At 40.1% G+C, this 23,348-nt stretch overlaps 1 protein-coding gene across 8 annotated transcripts in view; it reads right to left on the bottom strand.

Moving 5' to 3' along the window:
• Window positions 1–23,348, bottom strand: part of YAP1 (Yes associated protein 1) — a 137,433-nt gene that overhangs the window by 68,658 nt on the left and 45,427 nt on the right. For all 8 annotated transcript variants that reach the window (XM_018059886.1, XM_018059883.1, XM_018059884.1 and 5 more), the window contains exon 3: window positions 1,900–2,015. In XM_018059886.1, coding sequence (XP_017915375.1) covers window positions 1,900–2,015 — 116 coding nt within the window. The remainder of the gene's footprint in view (window positions 1–1,899; window positions 2,016–23,348) is intronic.

The following is a 23,348-nucleotide window of genomic DNA, read 5'->3' as shown; positions in this document are numbered from 1 at the left end:
AATTCTTTTCATTTCCTTAGACCATTACTGTTAAAAAATTTAATAGGAAAAACATAAACAAATCAATGTTCTAAAAGTATCATAATCAATCTTATAGAAGTAAAATGCTTGATCTTCCAAGATAAAAGTTAAATTAATGAGTTATTTTTTACTAATTTCCCAGGTATAGTTTTAGCTGGATTATGACAAAATGAAAAACTAGCATCATCTTCTTTGAACTGTAAATACAAAGCAGCTCTCACAACTTTTATCTGGATATTTGATAATTAAAAAAATAGCTGTCAAGTAAAAATATTAGTCAATAAATACTTGCATAATATTTGGCCTTTGAAAACAGTTTCACTTCAATGTCACATATAAAACATATTCTGAGGGTAAGTAAAGGTACTGACATTAAAATAAGCACAAATAAAATGGAAAATTTATGACAAGAAAAGCTCAGTCACAAATCTTGCCTTGATTTTCATTTTCTTGAATTCTTTCAAGTGTTCAACCCATTGAAGGCAAGAATAGAGTTATGGAACAGCAAAACATTCTAACACACTGTCATCATCTCTAGGGGCAGAAGGACACTTTAAGTTTCATGAGCTTTCCTAGCCAAGGACTCCTTCTGACAAGGAATTATACCGCCCTCTCCACTTCTACCAGTCCCTTTCCAAAGGCTGCTGTTTGAGACAATCTACAGTGCAGCTTCCAACAGCACAGCGCTGATTGGTCTGCTGGGTAGGGCCGTGAAGGGAAGGCCATCACGGGCACTGCTGCTCCCGTGTGTGCCCCGACCCAGCACTTCAGCGAGGGGGCTAAAGCGTGGGGGCAGGGGTGTGGTCAGAGACCCAGCCCACACGCTCCAAGCCCCGACGCCAGGCTTGGGAGGCATCTTCCCAGAGGAGGGGGCGGGGATGTGTGCTAAGTCAGTTGTGTCTGACTCTTTGTGACCCCATGGACTGTAGCCTACCAGGCTCCTCTGTCCATGGGGATTCTCCAGGCAAGAATACTAGAGCGGGTTGCTGTGCCCTCCTCCAGGGGATCTTCCCGGCCCAAGGACTGAACCTGTGTCTCTCAGTCTCCTGCATTGGCAGGAGGTTCTTTACCCACTAACGCAAGCTGGGAAGCCCTTTTCCTACCATGCACAAAGACGCACAGTGGGTAGCTACGGCCTTGGCCCATGTAACAAAGAAGAAAGAAGCCACCCAAAATCTAACTGCCACAGGGAAGAAGGAGCTAAACCTTTACTTAGCACCTACTCCGTGCCAGAAGTGTAACAGAAAAGCTTTATATGTATATTATTTCCTTTACTGTCTTCCTCTCTATAGTAAGGGGCACTGTTACTCCCAATTACACAGATGAGAAAAACAGGAAATTTAAGAAAACTGCCAAATAGGAGACAGAAAAAAAATGTACACTCAGGGTTATCTTCTGTGAAAAAGGTGGAAATGTGTTAAATAACATGTACCAGCCCTAAGAAAGGTGCTTTGGGGTTTTATAAGTTGCTCCCTTCCCGTTATCCTCAAGGTAGAACAAACATTCACGCTAAGAGGTGGCTTCCCATTCAAACCACAAAAGGAAGAGGGAAACTTCAACTCTAAGGTCTCGGACACAAGAAAGCCAGTAGAATAAAGCATGAGCATGTCAAAATGAACCAAACTAGGAATTTGAGACACTCACTTCAGAAATGAAACTTGGAAAACTGCTGGCTTTCAATCACCAAGTCCCTTAGGTATTCATGATTAAACAAGGGTTTGGTATAGCAGGCTATTTGAAATTAAGTTTCTCTTATGAAAGAGGATAGAGAGTAACCATCACCCTGCTCCAGTTTCCGTAAAAGAATAATTACTATCTTCCACGGAAAGTTTCACCAAAGCACTACCTGGTGTGCCCTCACGACAGCACTGCACTCACCCGAGGCCGAATTCATCATGTTCTGCTGCACCGGTGGGCTGGTCGGGGCGGTGACGTTCATCTGGGAGAGCATGGCCTTCCTGGGGTCCTGCCAGGTTGTTGTCTGATCTATGTGACTGAGACAAAAACATCCCCTGCGTTAGATAACACAGACGAGGCCCTACAAACAGCAGCCTCGCTTCGAAAAATAGGCTAGCTGTATGAACTAGCAGGCAGGCTTCTGAGTGAGCTCCGTAAAAGCAGTCTTACCACCTCGCTGCCCTCACTCTTCCTCTGCAAACTTTCCTCATCCTTCTATCACTGAACTTTCTGCTCTGAGATTTTATAAGTGTAAAATCTGAAAGTTATGTCTGAAATTTTAAGCGAAGGGAAATCATTTTCACCTACTAGACAATTAGCTGCCATAATTTAAAGTTTAAGTGTGATTTATAAATTATCTATAACAGTAGTCATACAAGCTAAACCCAAAATTCATTAGGGAATCACCCACTTTTTTTCCTCCCAAAGCTATAAATGCTAATTAACCATATAATTTGAAGACCCAAAACCCTTTACACTGAACAAAGCACAGAAAGATTAAACATTCTTATTATACTGTATACTCCAAAGCCAAAACAGAAATACAAACTAAGTTTTGATTGTCTCCTGTTGATTACTGAAGGACTTTTTCATTTGCTAAACAAAACAGGTAAACATTTTCTCTGTACTATTAACTTACTACAAAATGTCTAATACATACGCATATGGACATCTTCCTCTAAGAAACTGGGGATGAAAAATAGCTAAAAATTACATGAATGTGAAACTACAAGGCATCTTGCACAGTATCTGGTTTACGAGCATGCATAAAAAATATTAGTTTTTATCTTCCAGCGAAGTGTAATTATTTCAGTGAAAGAAAAAAAAAAAATTTAAACCCATGAAACTACCTGAAATTTATCTTGAAGAAATAGACAGAGAAGTACTCAAAGATCTATGCCAAGTTCTCTTCTGTATAATTTATAAAAGCCAGATAACATCTAATGAAAGGCACTAATTAAATATTGCTACATATGATGTACTGTACTGCAGCTATTGAAAATACTTTAGAATAATATTTAATAGAATAGAAAATATTAATACAGATTATAGCAGAGTATACAGATTATTAGTTTCTATGCTATTAAATATTCTAAAATATTTTCAATATATAGTACATCATATGTAACAATATTTAACTAGTCCCTTTCATTAGATGTTATCTGGCTTTCAATTTTTGGGCTTCCTTGATAGCTCAGCTGGTGAAGAATCCACCTGCAGTTCAGGAGACCCCGGTTCAATTCCTGGGTGAGGAAGATCCGCTAGAGAAGGGATAAGCTACCGTTCTAGTACTCTGGCCTGGAGAATTCCAAGGACTGTATAATCCATGTGGTTGCAAACAGTCAGACACAACCGAGTGCTTTCAGTCACTCACAGCTCTTTAAGGTAGACTGTAAAACAGTATGTACAGCATGGAGCTAACTGTTTAAGCCTGTGTGCTGAAAGCACATGGGAAGGATACACATCAAAAGGTTTCTTTTTAATGAATTTTTACTGGAGTATATCTGCTTTATAATATTGTATTAGTTTCTTCCATAGAGCAAAGTGAATCAGCTATACATTCTAACATTAGAATGTTTTAACAGTGTTTCTTTCTAGATGGCAAAATTACAGAACTTTGTTTAATAATAGGAAAACCTAGAAAGACAGTCATGAACTCACTATCTTTGAAAAGGGTATGGAAGAAATAAGGGTTATTTTTTTAAAAACTCAAATCATTTTTCCTATGGCTGTTTAAATTTCAAATCTGATTTCTCCTTGAATTATCCCCATGATACTTATGTAAATGGTAAGGAAATGACACTGTGATTAATTTTCTTGAAACCTGAATGCTCTCATCAATAATGTTATTTGATCAATAACACAGGGATCTAGGCGCTGACTAGTGCTGTGCTGTGATCAGTCACTCAGTCTTGTCCTAATCTTTGTGACCTCACACACTGAAGCCGGCCAGGCTCCTCTGTCCGTGGGATTCTCCGGACAAGAACACTGGGGTGGCTTGCCATGTGCTCAGGCTAGAACAGACCTTAAATATTATCTCCTGGAGATGGGAGAATCCTTCTTCCTAAGGAAGGAGAAAGAAGAGGAAAACAGAGGGGGTAGAAGTGCGAAAAATTTGTACACTTGGGAATAACAATGATACCTGACAACTGAATGCTATTACAAAGCAACTAACAACGCTGAGAGAAAATATTTAACCGAGTACACAGTCTCTCAAATATCGCAGGTGGTTTTCAGCAGTTGCACTAGCATTGCTCAGGTCTAGACAACACATGTAAAACCTTGTTCAAGTCTGGATATGTAAACACCTCGTTCCAAGAGATCACCTTCCTGTCAAGCCCAGTAACAGCTAACTCTTTTTCCATCCTTCAGTGAGTCACTGAACAAACTAAACCATAAAATGTTTTCTAGATAGTCTCATGCTTATAAAGCAGTACACATGATAATTAATACAGTCACACGGAAGGAAAGAAACTTGAAACTGGTAACACAACCAAAATGTAGGGAAATGCTCTGTTTCTCACTGCCTGTTATAATGTTAAGAAACCAGGAAAAGTGGCCAGTGATTCATTATTACTAGCTCTTAAATTTCAATCAAATCGTGTGCCACCTGCCTACTCCTTGTCTGCAGTACTTCTGAAAATCCGTTACATTGTGAGGGGTGAAAGAGAAGAGGCTGGAAGGTTCAGGATTTTAACTGCTGAAGGTTTTCTAATATCTATCTAACAGCTGGGTTTCTCTGAAAACTAACCAATGACATAAATCCCATTAATCCTTCATAACTAGACTGAAGTCCGCCTGAGGGCTTAGGAAGACCCTATTCTGATGACTAATAGAACAACAAATCTTCCCAGATAGAGGAGGCAATCCATAAATTTGTTCTTAAGGCTTTCATCTCCTTTAAACAAATTGGGCTTTTAAATATAATGCAGAGAACGCATAGCTTCACTGCTCTTAAGAGTGACTATTTTGCTGAAATGCTACTAAGTGTACAAATGCTAAAATTTCTTCCCCTATAAAGGTTTCTGTTGAACCTCAGTAAGCTAGTTTAGAGAGGTACAGAGCTATTCTATGTTACTTCAGTAAATGTTTCACTTACTCAAAAAAGATCTACTTTTCTTTAAGGAATAAATATGCCATCATCTAAACTGTCCCAAACATAAAAGTATTAAGTGCCTGAAGAACTATGGACAGAGGTTCGTGACACTGTACAAGAGGCAGTGATTAAAACCATGCCCAAGAAAAAGAAATGCAAAAAGGCAAAATAGCTGTCTGAGGAGGCCTTACAAATAGCTGAGAAAAGAAGAGAAGTGAAAGGCAAAGGAGAAAAGGAAAGATATACCCATTTGAATGCAGAGTTCCAAATAGCAAGGAGAGATAAGAAAGCCTTCCTCAGTGATCAATGCAAAGAAATAGAGGTAAACAACAGAATGGGAAAGACTAGAGATCTCTTCAAGAAAATTAGAGATACCAAGGGAACATTTCATTCAAAGATGGGCTCAATAAAGGACAGAAATGGTATGGACCTAACAGAGGCAGAAGATATTAAGAAGAGGTGGCAAGAATACACAGAAGAACTATACAAAAAACATATTCTTGACCCAGATAATCAAGATGGTGTGATCACTCACCTAGAGCCAGACATCTTGGAGTGTGAAGTCAAGTGGGCCTTAGGAAACATCACTATGAACAAGGATAGTGGAGGTGATGGAATTCCAGCTAAACCATTTCAAATCCTGTTAAGGTGCTACACTCAATATGTCAGCAAATTTGGAAAACTCAGTAGTGGCCACAAAACTGGAAAATGTCAGGTTTCATTCCAATCCCAAAGAAGGGCAATGCCAAAGAATACTCAAACTACTGAACAACTACACTCCTTTCATGATAGCAAAATGCTCAAAATTCTCCAAGTCAGGCTTCACCAGTACATGAACCAAGAACTTCCAGATGCTCAAGCTGGATTTAGAAAAGGCAGAGGAACCAGAGATCAAATTGCCAACATCTACTGGATCATAGAAAAAGCAAGAGAATTCCAGAAAAACATCTGCTTCATTGACTATGCTAAAGCCTTTGACTGTGTGGATCACAATAAACTGTGGAAAAATGTTTTTAAGAGATGGCAATACCAGACCACTTTCCTGCCTCCTGAGAAATCCGTATGCAGGTCAAGACGCAACAGTTAGAACTGGACATGGAACAATGGACTGGTTGAAAATTGGGAAAGGAGTATGTCAAGGCTGTATATTGTCATTCTGTTTATTTAACTTATATGCAGAGTACATCATGTGAAATACCGGGCTGGATGAAGCACACGCTCGAGTTAAGACTGTCAGGAAAAATATCAATAACTTCTGATTTGCAAATGACACCACCCTTATGGCATAAAGTGAAGAGAAACTAGAGAACCTCTTGATGAAAGTGAAAGAGCAGAGTGAAAAAGCTGGCTTAAAACTCAATATTCAAAAAACTAAGATCAGGGCATCCAGTCCTATCACCTCATGGCAAACAGATGGGGTAACAATGGAAACAGTGACAGACTTCATTTTCTTGGGTTCCAAAATCACTGCAGATGGTGACTGCAGCCAAAAAAACAAAAGACACTGGCTTCTTGGAAGAAAAGCTACAACAAACCTAGACAGCATATTAAAAAGCAGACACGTTACCTTGCCAACAAAGGTCCATCTAGTCAAAGTTATGGTTTTTCCAATATGCGACAGTTGGACCATAAAGAAAGCTGAGTGCCGAAGAATTGATGCTTTTGAACTGTGGTGTTGGAGAAGACTCTTGAGAGTCCCTTGGATTGCATGGAGATCCAACCAGTGAACCCTAAAAGAAATCAATCCTGAATATTCATTGGAAGGACTGATGCTAAAGCTGAAGCTCCAATACTTTGGCCATCTGATGCGAAGAGCCAATTCATTAGAGAAGACCCTGATGATGGGAAAGATTGAAGGCAGGAGGAGAAGGAGACGACAAAGGATGAGATGGTTGGATGTCATCACTGACTTGACGGACATGAGTTTGAGTAAGCTCCAGGAGATGGTGAAGGACAGGGAAGCCTGATGTGCTGCAGTCCATGGGTTGCAAAGAGACACGACTGAGAAACTGAACAACAATAACAAACTGTCCCAAGTATAAAAGCATATGACCATTTAGATGCCAAAAGGAATATGAAACAAAATTAACTTTAGAATTTTTGTCTTCACTTATTCTATAAGAATCATGAATATTGTTTTATCCTGAAGCCGATTTGTAGCAGTACATCTAAAAATATCTCGTGTTCCTTTTTACCACAAGAATAAAAATCTTTATAAAAACATTTCATACAACAAAGAAGCATTTTTTGTTAAGAAATTTTGCCAGGCCTACTCTTCCACCAGATACCTGCACGGGACTTTCCTTCATCTCCTCTGGTCTTTGCTCAAATGGCTTATCCCCAGTGAGGATTTCTGTAGTCATGTCATTTAAAATCCACCCTACTTAAACTCTACTCCTTCTTCGCTTTATTTTTGTTTGATTACCTTGTATCATTATCTGATATATAATATACTTATTGTATTCATCTATTTTCTCCAATAAGCTCCAGAGGAAAAGCCACTTTTACTTATTTTGTTAACTACCGTATCTTCAATGATCAGTAGAGTGCTTGATAAATATTTGTCAATGAATTAATGAAAACTTTTTCCTTTCTGACCTAAGGACATCAATCTGTCCCCCAAAGTCCTTGCAGCCTTAAGGACTAGCCTTATCAACACCCATCTTCTTTTCCAAAAATGTAATCTCAGGCAAACACTACAGACCCACTAGAAATAGCAACAAGGAGATTACTGGGGACACTGCCAAGAGCAGCTTCAGGGGCGTGATGAGGGTCGAGTCAATAGGAGGCAAGAAAAACCGCCAATGAATGGGTATGGACTTTTGTTTTTTCAGGAGGAAGAAACTCAAGCGTTTAAATGTGATTGAAAACAGAGCAGCTGAAGATGTGCTCAGTGAGCATTTGAAGAGTTCCAGCCATCCATCAGAGCATGAGAAGGGCAGGTGTAGACACGGTGTCCACTGTGCCAGGAGGTGGGGGAGAAGGGGCGAGGCAGGGGCAAATGATCTCACGGTTGGTCAGCTCATCGCATTCCGGTGTGATGGCTTCCACTCTCTTATGGAAAGATCTATCATTACGAGGATTAACGAGGGTGTACCTCTACTATGCAAATAGAAAACTGAGGAACTAAGGGCTTCCTTGGAGCTCTAGTGGTTAAGAATCCGCCTGGCAATGCAGGGGACACAGGTTCAATCCCTGACTGGGGAACTAGGATCCCGCATGCCCCACCACAACTGCAGCCCACGCAAACTGGAGCCTGTTCACAACAACGGGAGCCTGTGCTCGCCACTGAAGGACCGAGCCTGACCCACGGAGGCCCAGCGGGCAGCACGCAAGACCTGACCCAGCCATGTAAGTGAACAAATGCCAAAACAAGACCTGAAGCACGTGCACAAGGTCACACAGCCAGTCCACAGCAGGACCGTGTGGTGTCCAGGAATTCTGAAAGCAATTTCTGTACTAGAAATGCACACGAAAAGGGCAATACTTTAAAATATAAATCTTTGCAATATACACTGAAAAACTGCATAAATGTGGAAGAGGGAATATAATGGTGTGGTATTGAAGACTTAATAAAAGATGACAAAATATTAAGAAACACAATCTTTATTACTAATGGAATATAAACTTACTGAAGAAAGTGTGCCTGGGAGAGTGCCTGGTATACAGCGGGGCTCAGTGAACATGCAAACGGCGTGAATATTAAAGCAGTGTGCGCTATTTAAGAATGTAGGTAAGTAAGAGTTCACATAAATACTCATCTGAGAAAGGGTTGAAAACAATTTTCACTTAAACTGAAGATTCTAAAAATTGTCAAATTATAAATATCAGAACCAAAATATACAAACCATGGAGACAAAATTAAGAAAAACTCATAAAACAGTTATTTTCAGAGTTAAATGTATGAGTAGTTATATATAACATAGAAAATAATTTAAAATTTAGTTTATCTTGTCCTAAGAATAGTCTAGCTGCTAAAGCTACTGTGAAAGTAAAAATCACTCAGTAGAGAAACCAGAATTGAAAGAGACACATGTACCCCAATGTTCATCGCAGCACTGTTTATAATAGCCAGGACATGGAAACAACCTAGATGTCCATCAGCAGATGAATGGATAAGAAAGCTGTGGTACATATACACAATGGAGTACTACTCAGCCGTTAAAAAGAATTCATTTGAATCAGTTCTGATGAGATGGATGAAACTGGAGCCGATTATACAGAGTGAAGTAAGCCAGAAAGAAAAACACCAATACAGTATACTAACACATATATATGGAATTTAGGAAGATGGCAATGACGACCCTGTATGCAAGACAGGAAAAAAGACACAGATGTGTATAACGGACTTTTGGACTCAGAGGGAGAGGGAGAGGGTGAGATGATTTGGGAGAATGGCATTCTAACATGTATACTATCATGTAAGGATTGAATCGCCAGTCTACGTCTGATGCAGGATACAGCATGCTTGGGGCTGGTGCATGGGGATGACCCAGAGAGATGTTATGGGGAGGGAGGTGGGAGGGGGGTTCATGTTTGGGAACGCATGTAAGAATTAAAGATTTTAAAATTAAAAAAATAAAAAACTAAAAAAAAAAAAAAAAAAAAATAAAAAAAATATATATATAAAATAAATAAATAAATAAAATAATAATAATAAATTTGGCTTCCTGAGCAAAAAAGAAAAAAAATCACTCAGTCGTGTCTGACTCTTTGTGACTCCATGGACTGTATATATAGTCCATGGAATTCTCCAGGACAGAATACTGGAGTGGGTAGCCTTTCCCTTCTCCAGGGGATCTTCCCGACCCAGGGCTTGAACCCAGGTCTCCTACATTGCAGGCAGATTCTTTACCAGCTGAGCCACAAAGGAAGCTTGTGTAGCCTATTCCTTCTCTAGCGGATCTTCCCAGCCCAGGAATCGAACTGGGGTCTCCTGCATTGCAGGTGGATTCTTCACCATCTGAGCTATCAGGGAAGCCCTATTACAGAAAAATAATGTATGAAATTCTCTAGCCCCTTCAAGGTATATAAATAAATCAGCCTCTGCTATTATTCTGAAAAAGGAAAGGTAACTGAATTTATGACCAAGATATGACCTTACTGTAGAGCAGTTATAGCTGGGAAACAGTGACCCTCTCAAAAGTTTAGACTGAAGAAACATAAGCAGCTGTACTTGGACCAAGGTCTGATCTCTAGCTGTATACAGAGCCACTCTCCTATTGGCTTTTGTCTCTTACTTTATTTTATTATTATTATTATTTTTTTGTCTCTTACTTTATACTGCAGAATTTGGCCTTACACATTGGATGACTTGGTAGAATGCATGTAGACCACAAACGGGCAGAAATCCAAAGTGAATTATTAGTACTACTGACTTTCTTTGCATAATCCCACAAAAGTTAATTGAGGCTATAGTATGCAGAAATATTTGAAGAGTTTTATATCCTCCTGTGACACGTAAGCTTATGAAACTGAAGCATGGGCAAGGAACATAAGGAATTCTGACCTTACAAAAAAGAACATTACTGTCACATCTTCAAATTTGAAGCAGGAAAACTGTAATAACGTGAAATGCTGCCGGAAGCTACACTGGGGAGACCTAAATATCCCATCTCCCCAGGACTGTGTTCAACAGCAAAGATGATACTGTGCCTCTGTTCTGAGTCCCTCACAAAGGCTGAACAAGATAATCATTTCCTACAGTGTATTAAGTGATATGCCCAAGGACAGCCGACAAGTACGCGGTAGAAATGGGATTTAAAGTCAGGAATGAATTGATAAAAAAATATGTACTCTTTGAACTATTATTAGAATTCTCTTCTGATATGTGAGTATTGTCAGTGTTGTTTCAGTTCAGTTCACTCGTTCAGTCGTGTCCGACTCTTTGCGACCCCATGAATTGCAGCACGCCAGGCCTCCTTGTCCATCACCAACTCCCAGAGTTCACTCAGACTCAAGTCCATCGAGTCCGCGATGCCATCCAGCCATCTCATTCTCGGTCTCCCCTTCTCCTCCTGCCCCCAATCCCTCCCAGCATCAGAGTCTTCTCCAATGAGTCAACTCTTTGCATGAGGTGGCCAAAGTACTGGAGTTTCAGCTTTACCATCAGTCCGTCCAATGAACACCCAGGAATGATCTCCTTTAGAATGGACTGGTTGGATCTCCTTGCAGTCCAAGGGACTCTCAAGAGTCTTCTCCAACACTACAGTTCAAAAGCATCAATTCTAAAATGCTCAGCTTTCTTTACAGTCCAACTCTCACATCCATACATGACCACAGGGAAAACCATAGCCTTGACTAGACAGACCTTAGTCGGCAAAGTAATGTCTCTGCTTTTGGATATGCTATCTAGGTTGCTCATAACTTTTCTCCCAAGGAGTAAGCGTCTTTTAATTACATGGCTGCAATCACCATCTGCAGTGATTTTGGAGCTCCCCAAAATAAAGCCTGACACTGTTTCCACTGTTTCCCCGTCTATTTCCCATGGAGTGATGGGACCGAATGCCATTATCTTCGTTTTCTGAATGTTGAGCTTTAAGCCAACTTTTTCACTCTCCTCTTTCACTTTCATCAAGAGGCTTTTGAGTTTCTCTTCACTTTCTGCCATAAGAGTGGTGTCATCTGCATATCTGAGGTTACTGATATTTCTCCTGGCAATCTTGATTCCAACTTGTGTTTCTTCCAGTCTGGCTTTTCTCATGATGTACTCTGCATATAAGTTAAATAAGCAGGGTGACAAAATACAGCCTTGACGTCCTCCTTTTCCTATTTGGAACCAGTCTGTTCTTCCGTGTCCAGTTCTAACTGTTGCTTCCTGACTTGCATACAGGTTTCTCAAGAGGCAGGTTAGGTGATTTGGTATTCCCATCTCTTTCAGAATTTTCCACAGTTTATTGTGATCAACACAGTCAAGGGCTTTGGCATAGTCAATAAAGCAGAAATAGATGTTTTTCTGGAACTCTCTTGCTTTATCTATGATCCAGGGGATGTTGGAAATTTGATCTCTGGTTCCTCTGCCTTTTCTAAAACCAGCTTGAACATCTCAAAGTTCAAGGCTCACGTACTGCTGAAGCCTGGCTTGGAGAATTTTGAGCAGTACTTTACTAGCATGCGAGATGAGTGCAATTGTGCAGTAGTTTGAGCATTCTTTGGCATTGCCTTTCTTTGGGACTGGAATGAAAATTGACCTTTTCCAGTCCTGTGGCCACTGCTGAGTTTTCCAACTTTGCTGGCATATTGAGTGCAGCACTTTCACAGCATCATCTTTCAGGATTTGAAAGAGCTCTACTAGAATTCCATCTCCTCCACTAGCTTTGTTCGTAGTAATGCTTTCTAAGGCCCACTTGACTTCACATTCCAGGATGTCTGGCTCTAGGTGAGTGATCACACCATCATGATTATCTGGGTCATGAAGATCTTTTTTGCACAGTTCTTCTGTGTATTCTTGCCACCTCTTCTTAATATCTTCTGCTTCTGTTAGGTCCATACCATTTCTGTCCTTTATCAAGCCCATCTTTGCATGAAATGTTCCCTTGGTATCTCTAATTTTCTTGAAGAGATCTCTAGTCTTTCCCATTCTGTTCTTTTCCTCTATTTCTTTGCACTGATTGCTGAAGAAGGCTTTCTTATCTCTTCTTGCTATTCTCTGGAACTCTGCATTCAGATGCTTATATCTTTTCTTTTTTCCTTTGCTTTTCGCTTCTCTTCTTTAAACAGCTATTTATAAGGCTTCCCCAGACAGCCATTTTGCTTTTTTGCATTTCTTTTCCATGGGGATGGTCTTGATCCCTGTCTCGTGTACAATGTCACGAACCTCAGTCCATAGTTCATCAGGCACTCCATAAGATCTAGGCCCTTAAATCTATTTCTCACTTCCACTGTATAATCATAAGGGATTTGATTGAGGTCATACCTGAATGGTCTAGCGGTTTTCCCTACTTTCTTCAATTTGAGTCTGAATTTGGTAATAAGGAGTTCATGATCTGAGCCACAGTCAGCTCCTGGTCTTGTTTTTGTTGACTGTGTAGAGCTTCTCCATCTTTGGCTGCAAAGAATACAATCAATCTGATTTCGGTGTTGACCATCTGGTGATGTCCATGTGTAGAGTCTTCTCTTGTGTTGTTGGAAGAGGGTGTTTGCTATGACCAGTGCATTTTCTTGGCAAAACTCTATTAGTTTTTGCCCTGCTTCGTTCCTCATTCCAAGGCCAAATTTGCCTGTTACTCCAGGTGTTTCTTGACTTCCTACTTTTGCATTCCAGTCCCCTATAATGAAAAGGACATCTTTCTTGGGTGTTAGTTCTAAAAGGTCTTGTAAGTCTTCACAGAACCGTTCAACTTCAGCTTCTTCAGCATTGTTGGCTGGGGCATACTCTTGGAGAACTGTGATACTGAATGTTTGCCTCGGAGACGAACAGAGATCATTCTGTCGTTTCTGAGACTGCATCCAAGTACTGCATTTTGGACTCTTCTGTTGACCATGATGGCTACTCCATTTCTTCTGAGGATTCCTGCCCGCAGTAGTAGATATAATGGTCATCTGAGTGAAATCCACCCATTCCAGTCCATTTTAGTTCACTGATTCCTAGAATGTCCACATTCACCCTTGCCATCTCTTGTTTGACCACTTCCAATGTGCCTTGATTCATGGACCTGACATTCCAGGATCCTATGCAATATTGCTCTTTACAGCATCAGATCCTGCTTCTATCACCAGTCACATCCACAGCTGGGTATTGTTTTTGCTTTGGCTCCATCCCTTCATTCTTTCTGGAGTTATTTCTCCACTGCTCTCCAGTAGCATATTGGGCCCCTACTGACCTGGGGAGTTCCTCTTCCAGTATCCTATCATTTTGCCTTTTCATATTGTTCATGGGGTTCTCAAGGCAAGAATACTGAAGTGGTTTGCCATTCCCTTCTCCAGTAGACCACATTCTGTCAGACCTCTCCACCATGTCCCACCCGTCCTGGGTTGCCCCACAGGCATGGCTTAGTTTAATTGAATTAGACAAGGCTGTGGTCCTAGTGTGATTAGATTGACTAGTTTCTGTGAGTATGGTTTCAGTGTGTCTGCCCTCTGATGCCATCTTGCAACACCTACCATCTTACTTGAATTTCTCTTACCTTGGGCGTGGCGTATCTCTTCACGGCTGCTCCAGCAAAGCATAGCTGCTGCTCCTTACCTTGGATGAGGGGTATCTCCTCCCGCCGCCCTTCCTGACCTTCAACGTGGGATGGCTCCGCTAGGCCCTCCTGCGCCCACGCAGCCACCACTCCTTGGACTGTGCTGTTTAGATTTCTTAAAACTAACCTCTACATCACCAACCTTCCCTCCTCCAACCCTTGTAATAATTAAGTACAAGGGGACAAAATCTCTGCAACAACAGCCAGTAGACCAAACACGCAATCACACAATGCCAGGATTAAAATAAATTATCTTCTAGCTCAGTGTTCTTTTCACTTTAGTGTACTGATCACTAAATAGTAAAAGATTTTCTACAATGATAATCTGACACTCTACAGAAAAAAATCTTTTCAGGGAATGTAATTAAAGAGAATCAGAAATCTTTTACATGCTTCCTGATTCAATTTATCAACTATTAAGACTATCCCAGAGGACTCCCCTGATGATCTGTTGGTTAAGAATCCGCCTTCCAATGCAGGGAGTGCGGGTTTGATCCCTGGCCTGGGAACTAAGATCCCACAGCCCACGGGGCAATTAAGCCACAACTACTGAGCCCATGCACCACAACGAGAAAAGTCCACACGCTCCAACAAAGAGCCAGGGCAGCCCCAGAGCAAAGACCATTCCAGGACAAGCAGATGAGCTCTGCAATCGGAACCAAAGTTGTCTTTTATAAAATGCACAGTCATTAGAGAGGTTAGTGATCAGTTAAATGATAGCACTAGTAAAGAGATAAATTGGTTATGGAGTATTATGCCTCCATTTCTAATCTTTTAATCTGGTGGTTTGTAGCTGAAGTGACACTGGTTTTTCTCTTTCTTACTTTGTTTCCTACTTTGGAAACAAGATTCTTGGCACTGGTATAAATTAAGATACAGGTATGATAACCTGCAAGTTGCTTCCCTATCTAGACATTGTCCTCTTGTTATAATATAGGGTCTACTCTCCTGAGAAAGTACTTCTTTCTCAGGTTTTAAAGACTTCTGCTAAATCATTCTGCAGAATCTACTAAAAGTAATTGTCCCTATTATTTAGTTCAACAGATACTATCACAATGGCACATAAACAACTGTTTTAAGGAAACAGTGAACTAATTTTGGAAGTGGTTCATGGAGAGATGGCTTAGATAGCACGTGTTACTTTATAAAAATCCCCTTTGCAAATCAAGTGTTATCAACATTATATAAGCAAGAGCCATATAAGCTTCTTCATCTTTGACTACACAGAACATAATCAGTCTAATTTAAGAAATGACCATCTGGTCATGTCCAAGAACGAATACAGTCATCTCCTGTGAGTGTTTGCTAGGACCAACATATTCTCCTGACAAAACTATTAGTCTTTGCCCTGCTTTGTTTTGTACTCCAAGGTCAAACTTGCCTGTTACACCAGGAATCTCTTGATTTCCTACTTTTGCATCAGTCCCTTATGATGAAAAGGACATCTTTTTTTTGGTATTCATTCTAGAAGGTCTTTTAGGTCTCCTTTGGCACTAGTGGTTGCGGCACAGACTTGGATTACCATGATGCTGAACGTTTGCCTTGGAAAAGAACTGAGATCATTCTATCATTATTGAGATTACACCCAAGTACTGCATTTCGGACTCTCTGTTGGCTTTGAGGGCTACTCCATTTCTTCTAAGGGATTCTTGCCCACGGTAGTAGACATAATGCTCATCTGAATTAAATTCACCCATCCCCGTCCATTTGTTCACTGATTCCTAAGATGTCAAAGTTCATTCTTGCCATCTCCTTGACCACGTAAAATTTTCCTTGATTCATGGACCTAACATTCTAGGTTCCTATGCAATATTGTTCTTTGCAGGGTCAGACTTGCTCAGAATCCACTAAAAGTAACTGTTCCTATTATTTACTTCAACAGATACTTTCACAATGGCACATAAACCACCACCACCAGACATATCACAATTGAATGTCGTTCTGCTTTGGCCTGGCCTTGTCATTTTCTCTGGAGCTATTTCTCCCCTCTTCCCCGGTAGCATATTGAACAGCTACCAACCTGGAGGGCTCATCTTCTGCTATCATATCTTGTTGCTTTTCATACTGTTCATGGGGTTCTCGAAGCAAGAATACTGAAGTGGTTTGCCATTCCATTCTCCAGTGGATCACGTTTTGTCAAAACTCTTGACCATGACCCGGCTGTCCTGGGTGGCCCAAAGTGGCATGGCTCATAGTTTCACTGAGCTGCACAAGGCTGTGGTCCATGTGATCATTGTGGTTAGCTCTGTGCAAGCTTCCTGATGGGAGGAGCTGGCTATGGGGAATACATCTACTTCTGCTTTATTGACTATGCTAAAGCCTTTGACTGTGTGGATCCCAAATTTGTGGAAAGTTCATAAAGAGATGGGAATACCAGACAACATTACCTATCTCCTAAGAAACCTACATGCAGGTCAAGAAGCAATAGTTAGAACCAGACATGGAACAAAGGACTGGTTCAAAATTGGGAAAGGAGTACGTCAAGGCTGTATATTCTCACCCTGTTTATTTAACTTATATGCAGAGTACATCACGTGAAATGCTGGGCTGGATGAATCACAAGCTGGAACCAAGACTGTAATATCAACAGCCTCAGATATTCATGAAGGTAAAAGAGAAGAATGAAAAAGCTGGCTTAAAACTCAAAATTCAAAAAATGAAGATCACGGTATCCAGTCCCATCATCACTTCACAGCAAACAGATGAGGAAACAGTGACAGATTTTATTTCCTTGGGCTCCAAAATCACTGCGGACAGTGACTGCAGCATTGAAATTAAAAGATGCTTACTCCTTGGAAGAAGAGCTAAGACAAACCTAAACAGTATATCAAAAAGCATAAACGTCACTCTGCCAACAAAGTGATATATCACTAAATTACATAGTTAGAGCTATGTTTTTTCCAACAGTCATGTAGAGATATGAGAACTGGACCATAAAAAAGTCAGAGCACCCAAGAACTTAATGCTTTCAAACTGTGGTGCTGGAGAAGACTCTCGAGAATTCCTGGAACAGCAAGGAGATCAAACCAGTTAATCCTAAAGGAAATCAACTCAGAATATTCACTGGAAGGATTGATGATGAAACTCTAATACTTTGACCACTTGATGCAAAGAACTGACTCACTGGAAAAGACCCTGTGCTGGGAAAGACTGAAGGCAGGAGAAGGGGACGACAGAGGATGAGATGGTTGGATGGCATCACTGACTCAATGGACATGAGCCTGAGCAAACTCTGGAAGATACTGAAGGACAGGGAGGCCTGGTATGCTGCAGTCCATGGCGTCACAAAGAGTTGGACATGACTGAGTGACTCAACAACAACAGGCTATCAGTCAGGTCCCCTCACTTGCAGTCCACGAGGCTGCAGAGTCAGACACAAGTTAGTGACTGAACAACAACGATATAAACTTAATATAAACATGTTTCTTTTGAGACATCTGCTATATTTCATGAGACTACTGTTATTCCTCTGTTAATCTTCTCCCCAACTGGCCCACAAAATACTTAATTTCTACCTAACCTTCTCAAGACCCAGATCCTTCATTTCAGAATTCTCCTCTATGAAACAGTAAGAAAAAGCAGACGTGGATTCAAACCCCAGTCTCAAATTTGCCAATGACAAACTGGGTTGTACAGGCAGGTCGTTTTATCAAATGGTTTTATCTTCATTAAAATAAGACGGATATATTTACTTACTTGTCATGGTTTTGAGAATTAAATCTAGTAGCATACAAAAAAGGCAGCTAGTATTGTGGTTCCTGGTACACAAAAAGCCCTCAAATATTTTTCTTGATTTCAGTCAGTTCAATTGCTCAGTCATGTCTGACTCTTTACAACCCCATGGACTGCAGCACACCAGGCTTCCCTGTCCTTCACCATCTCCCAGAGAAGGCTCAAACTCATGTCCATCAAGTCGGTGATGCCATCCAATCATCTCATCCTCTGTAGTCCCCTTCTCCTCCTGCCTTCAATCTATCCCAACATCAGGGTCTTTTCAAATGAGTCAGCTCTTCACATCAGGTGGCCAAAGTATTGGAGCTCCAGCTTCAGCAATAGTCCTTCCAATGAATATTCAGGACTATTTTCCTTTAGGACTGACTGGTTTGATCTCCTTGCTGTCCAACGGACTCTCAAGAGTCTTCTCCAACACCACAGTTCAAAAGCATCAAAAGTATTCCTGACTTCATTTCTGTGCTAGTTCAAAACAGGAAAAACTTCACAGTAGACAGGTAAAGTCAAGAGAATATTTAAGAATGAGATGAGTTTGGTTAAGTGAGAATGACAGATTCAGGGCTTTAAGAACTCTGAATAAGAGTTTAGTTTTTCTCTGATAGGTGAAGAAGAGATGTAGTAGACAGACACAGGTTCTGGGGCAGAAAACAAAATGCGTCTGGACCATAAGTTCAGTCTGCACAGATCTATCTGCTTAGAATAAGAATGTACTAGAAAAGGAACTGTGCAAGTACAATCATACTGGCTCTGAGGGAAGAGCAGCTAAGTAATTTGAAAGTAAAAGAAAAATGCCATCCATATAAGCAAATATCTTGAAATATTGTTAAAAAGGACTCCAATCTTTTTAACTTAAGTCATAAGGTGGTCAACTCTATCTACCTGAACCAAAGGCAAAGAAAATGCTACATTTCTTATGAATGAGGCAAAGCCCATCCCAACAAATTCTAAGGTGCTCTTCAAATTCGTTCTTGTACATTTTATCTGTCAAATACTAGATACATAACCTTTACTTAAGGAATACTGAGCAACATTATGGGAAATGAGTTTTACAGTGATAGAAAAATACTGATAACCTTTCTTATCTCTATCCTAAAAACCTTATGTTATGCATTAGTGAAAGTATTAGAGAACTAAGCTAACGTAGTTTAGTAAAATAATTTTAGTGATTAACATTAATACTGATTAAATTTGGACACCTCAAGGAATGGATATCTAACAACTTCTCATGGCCCTGCTCCGTAAGAGCGTGGGCCTTGAGGGCTGCCCTGGTGGCCAGTGGTTGAGACTCGGTTTCCACAGTAGGGGGCACAGGTCCACCCCTGCCCAGGGAACTAAGATGCTGCACAGCACGCAGCGTGGCCAAGAAACTGAAGAAAACAGAGTGCAGGCCTTGAGCCCGCAGAACGGATGAAACTTTGGCAGGAAGGCTCAGGCTCTGTCCAACCTGCTGATTAAGAATCTGTGGGCCAAGATCCAGAGCAGATCTGTTCGAGAAACACTGCCTTAGACACTACTTTGAGACTGGATCACCTACACTGTGTTTTAAAGATGACTAGTGCCTGGAGGGTAAACATTTTGTATAAATGAAGAGGTATATGGTTTAGATGTTACCGTTAAAGCAAAACCAATAACCTGTGGTAAAAAGTCAAACTTCAATTTGCACCATTACTGCAGACGGGTGCACAGAAACCCACCGGTTGCTGACTGCAGCAGAGTGAGGACACCACTTAGGCCACAAGGGAAGAGCATCCTCACTGCGCTACAGCGCCGGCTGCGCTGGTGACAGTTTTTTCTACACCTTCACGCCTACCCTTAATTCAAAACAAAACAAAGTGCTGCAGCTTTTCAAAAACTGATTTGGTACTGTATGAAACATTTTTATTTAAAGCAACAGTTCTCACTTTAGAAACTGGGGAAAGGGGATTTTTAGTTATCACAGTCATAAGCATCTACTGGGGAGAGAGTACTGGATGCTAGGTTTCCTGTAATGCAGTAGATGGTCTCGCACCACTTCTGAATGTCACGCCAGACATTCATGTATATAAAAATCCAAATTTTATACAAAACTTCATTTTATACAGAGACAAAGTACGTTTTGCACAATTTTAGTTATATACCAAATTTTTCTGGAAGGCAATCAATTATACTTAGATTTGTTTGGAAATCTGTTAATAGTGTATTCTTTTTGGATAAGCACATCATCACAGCAATGCCGCCTTGGTATTTTAGTTACCAACTCAGCACAATTGGTCTTCATTCAAAACTGCCATGTTCACGGCAGTTTTAGATACAGATGCAGGCACCTGATGACTTTATTAGAGCCTTGAATATATTAGAAGGCCCAAACATTTATAGGGCTTCCCTGGTGGCTCAGATGGTAAAGAATCTGCTTGCAATGCAGGAGACCCGGGTTTGATCCCTAGGTTGGGAAGATCCCCTGGAGAAGGGAATGGTTACCACTCCAGTATTCTTGTCTGGAGAATTCCATGGACAGAAGACCCTGGTGGGCTACAGTCCATGGGGTCACAAAGACAGAGCGACTGACACAGACAAAAATCTCTCAGTTAATATCTGTATTGTTTGAACATAAATTACTTTATTTCTCCTCCATATTGCATACATTTGATATAATGTTGACTTTTAAAAATTATGTACGTAGTTACATAAAAATTTTCCTTCAGGATGATAATAAACACTTTCTCAAATATTTCTTACTAAAAGAGGCTGATGGGATTGATAGAGATGAGAACCACTGCATGTAGAGACCATAAACTATAAACAGCGTTTTTAGCTTAAGCCTAAGATGTCTTTTCCATCAGATCATGAATTTCTGGAGGGTAAATGATCTCACTCTCTCTCCCATTCTACATTTCAATGAACACAGTGCTCTGCATAAATGCTCTGCATAAATAACTCCTCTGATGAATTTAAAGCTTATTCTACTGGGTTATTTTTTAACCACCAAGTACCTAAATCCTAAATGGATTCAACTGCAACGGAGGGTGTGGCACATTTGTGAGAAATAAATAAATGTTGAGAATAAAGGCAAAATCCTGCCCCCAAGGCTCTAAGTAATGAGAAATAAACACCAATATTTCAAGATAAGGAGTTAAATGTAACAATGTAGTTACACAGTAAGAACAAAATGGTGGTTTACAACATCCTGGATTTTAGGTGGAGAAAAGATGGCAGAGGAGTTCGATGTCCTCGCAAGCCCCCAGTAAAATACTTGCAATCTCGGTTAAAATCTAGAACTAATACCAGTAAAATGAACCTGCCATAAACTGATACACTTGAGACTAACTATATAATTTGTATGGTTTACTCCCTTTTCATAATCCACTTTTGAAAAAGTTTTCTTCTAAACTATAAAACCTCTTTTTCACAAAATCTCAGCAGTGTAGTCCTTGTTTGTCTGTACCTTATAACTACCTAACAAATTGGTTCTTTTCAACTTTGCCAAGATTCTGTGACATCAGATGGCACAAATTGGTCATAAGAATTTAACAACATAATTTACAAACGAAACCAATAGAAAACTACATCTGACAGATGCTTAATCTCCTAACACACCTTTCAGACCCTGTGCTGCAACAGGGGAAAACAAAACAAAAAAAGGGGGTTTGGGGGGCAATAGTGACTTGCTTCGATAGATCCTTTGATAAAATGCATCTTTATGAATTTATCTTTGTTGCTTGGGTTTATACATCAAGGACATTGTAGGAATTGTTGGAAGTTCCTACTTATTTCCAATAAAGGTAAACAAAGATGAAATGAGAGAAGTGTGCTTGCTTTCATGCTTATAGACATTTGGACTACCAAACCATCACCATTCGTTAAGAAAGTTAAGAAAATTTGTATTTGAAAGTGTATGCAAGACCACAAAACTTAAGTATCTAATGAGAAGACAAGTGACCAAACCAAAGCATTCTTTTTGTCAAGCAAAGCTGACTTTTGAGAAGTAACAAAAAATAAGAATAAAACTGGATAACCAGGAATATAACACAAAGTAGATGTGAAAAATGTTTTCATTTAAAAATTGTTACTGCTGTCAGGCCCTTGAAATACTATGATGGCAGGACTGGTTCTAAAATTCAGAAGAGCGGGCAGTCAGCCCAGATTTATTGCTCACTTATCAAGCCCATGTTTGTTGTGTGAGTGTTATTTATAGAGTCACATGCTAGAGGCTGTTCCCAAGCTAGCTAAACCTACACGCCTAATTGACCCTAGGAACAATGATACATTGTTCAACCTAATCCTTCTATGAGCTACAGTTTCTAAGCCACAACCATATGCTTTTTATATTTGTACATATCTACCATGAAAGATTTTTAGAAATCTTCAAAAATTCAGAGATAGGCATATACTATCATTTCTTGATAAGGATGAGAAAACTTACCGACTTCACTTATATTACAACACAATATTTATAATTAATGGAAATTAATATCTTATATTTAACTTTAACTGGACTATCACTAAAGGCTTAAAAATGCGTTAAATTTATGAACAATTGTGGGCACAAACACATAAAAGCGAACGTGACAACTGATTATATTCCACTCTACAAATTGTATAACCACAGTGCAATCTGACCCTATAGCCTCAGGTTGAATAAACTGAGTATTTGATCACAAGTAGATGGAGGAGGAAATGGCAACCCACTCCGGGATTCTCGCCTGGAAAACTCCATGGACAGAGGAGCCTAGCGAGCTACCGTCCACGGGGTCACAAAGAGTCAAACACGACTGAGCACGCATGCACGTACGAATATGAAACCAAGTGAAACACAAACTTAACCATGCTGTCGTATAAAAGTGACATGCCCATATACATCTCCCTTGGAAGTGGTTATTCCCTAAAGCAAGCGTGGGATGGAGCAGTTATGAGAATAATGCCAAAGCTCTAGTGGAGGCTTCTTAAAACATGCAGTTCTCTCAAACTTGATTCCAGATGGCTTTTATCTGTAGTTAGGTTTAGCAACATTCTTTCAATAATGACTGAGAACATTCTCAGCAAAAGTTCAAAAAAAAAAGTGTTTGTCCTTATTCCATGTTGTAGAAAAAGTCAGACGTCATCACAGCATGAATTGAGGCTCATAATTTTGTTAACAGAAGACCAGAGTTCAAGTCTCTTGATTCTCAATCATAAGGTCTACCTAGATTCTTTCATAAGAGTCATCTTAAAGAAAAAAGAAATGGATGAATGGCAGAATTATGATGAAAATAATTTTTTTTAGAGTTCTGAGAAATATTAAGACAGAAAATATATAAACATTATTCAAAATATGGTCTTTAAACCACCTGCGTCACAATTACCTGGAAGGCTTATTAGCTCCTCAGTATTTTAAAACAGGA

The sequence above is a fragment of the Capra hircus genome, chromosome 15 (genome assembly GCF_001704415.2).
Source record: "Capra hircus breed San Clemente chromosome 15, ASM170441v1, whole genome shotgun sequence".
NCBI lineage: Eukaryota > Metazoa > Chordata > Mammalia > Artiodactyla > Bovidae > Capra > Capra hircus.
This window is presented reverse-complemented; position numbering and strand designations above follow the sequence as displayed.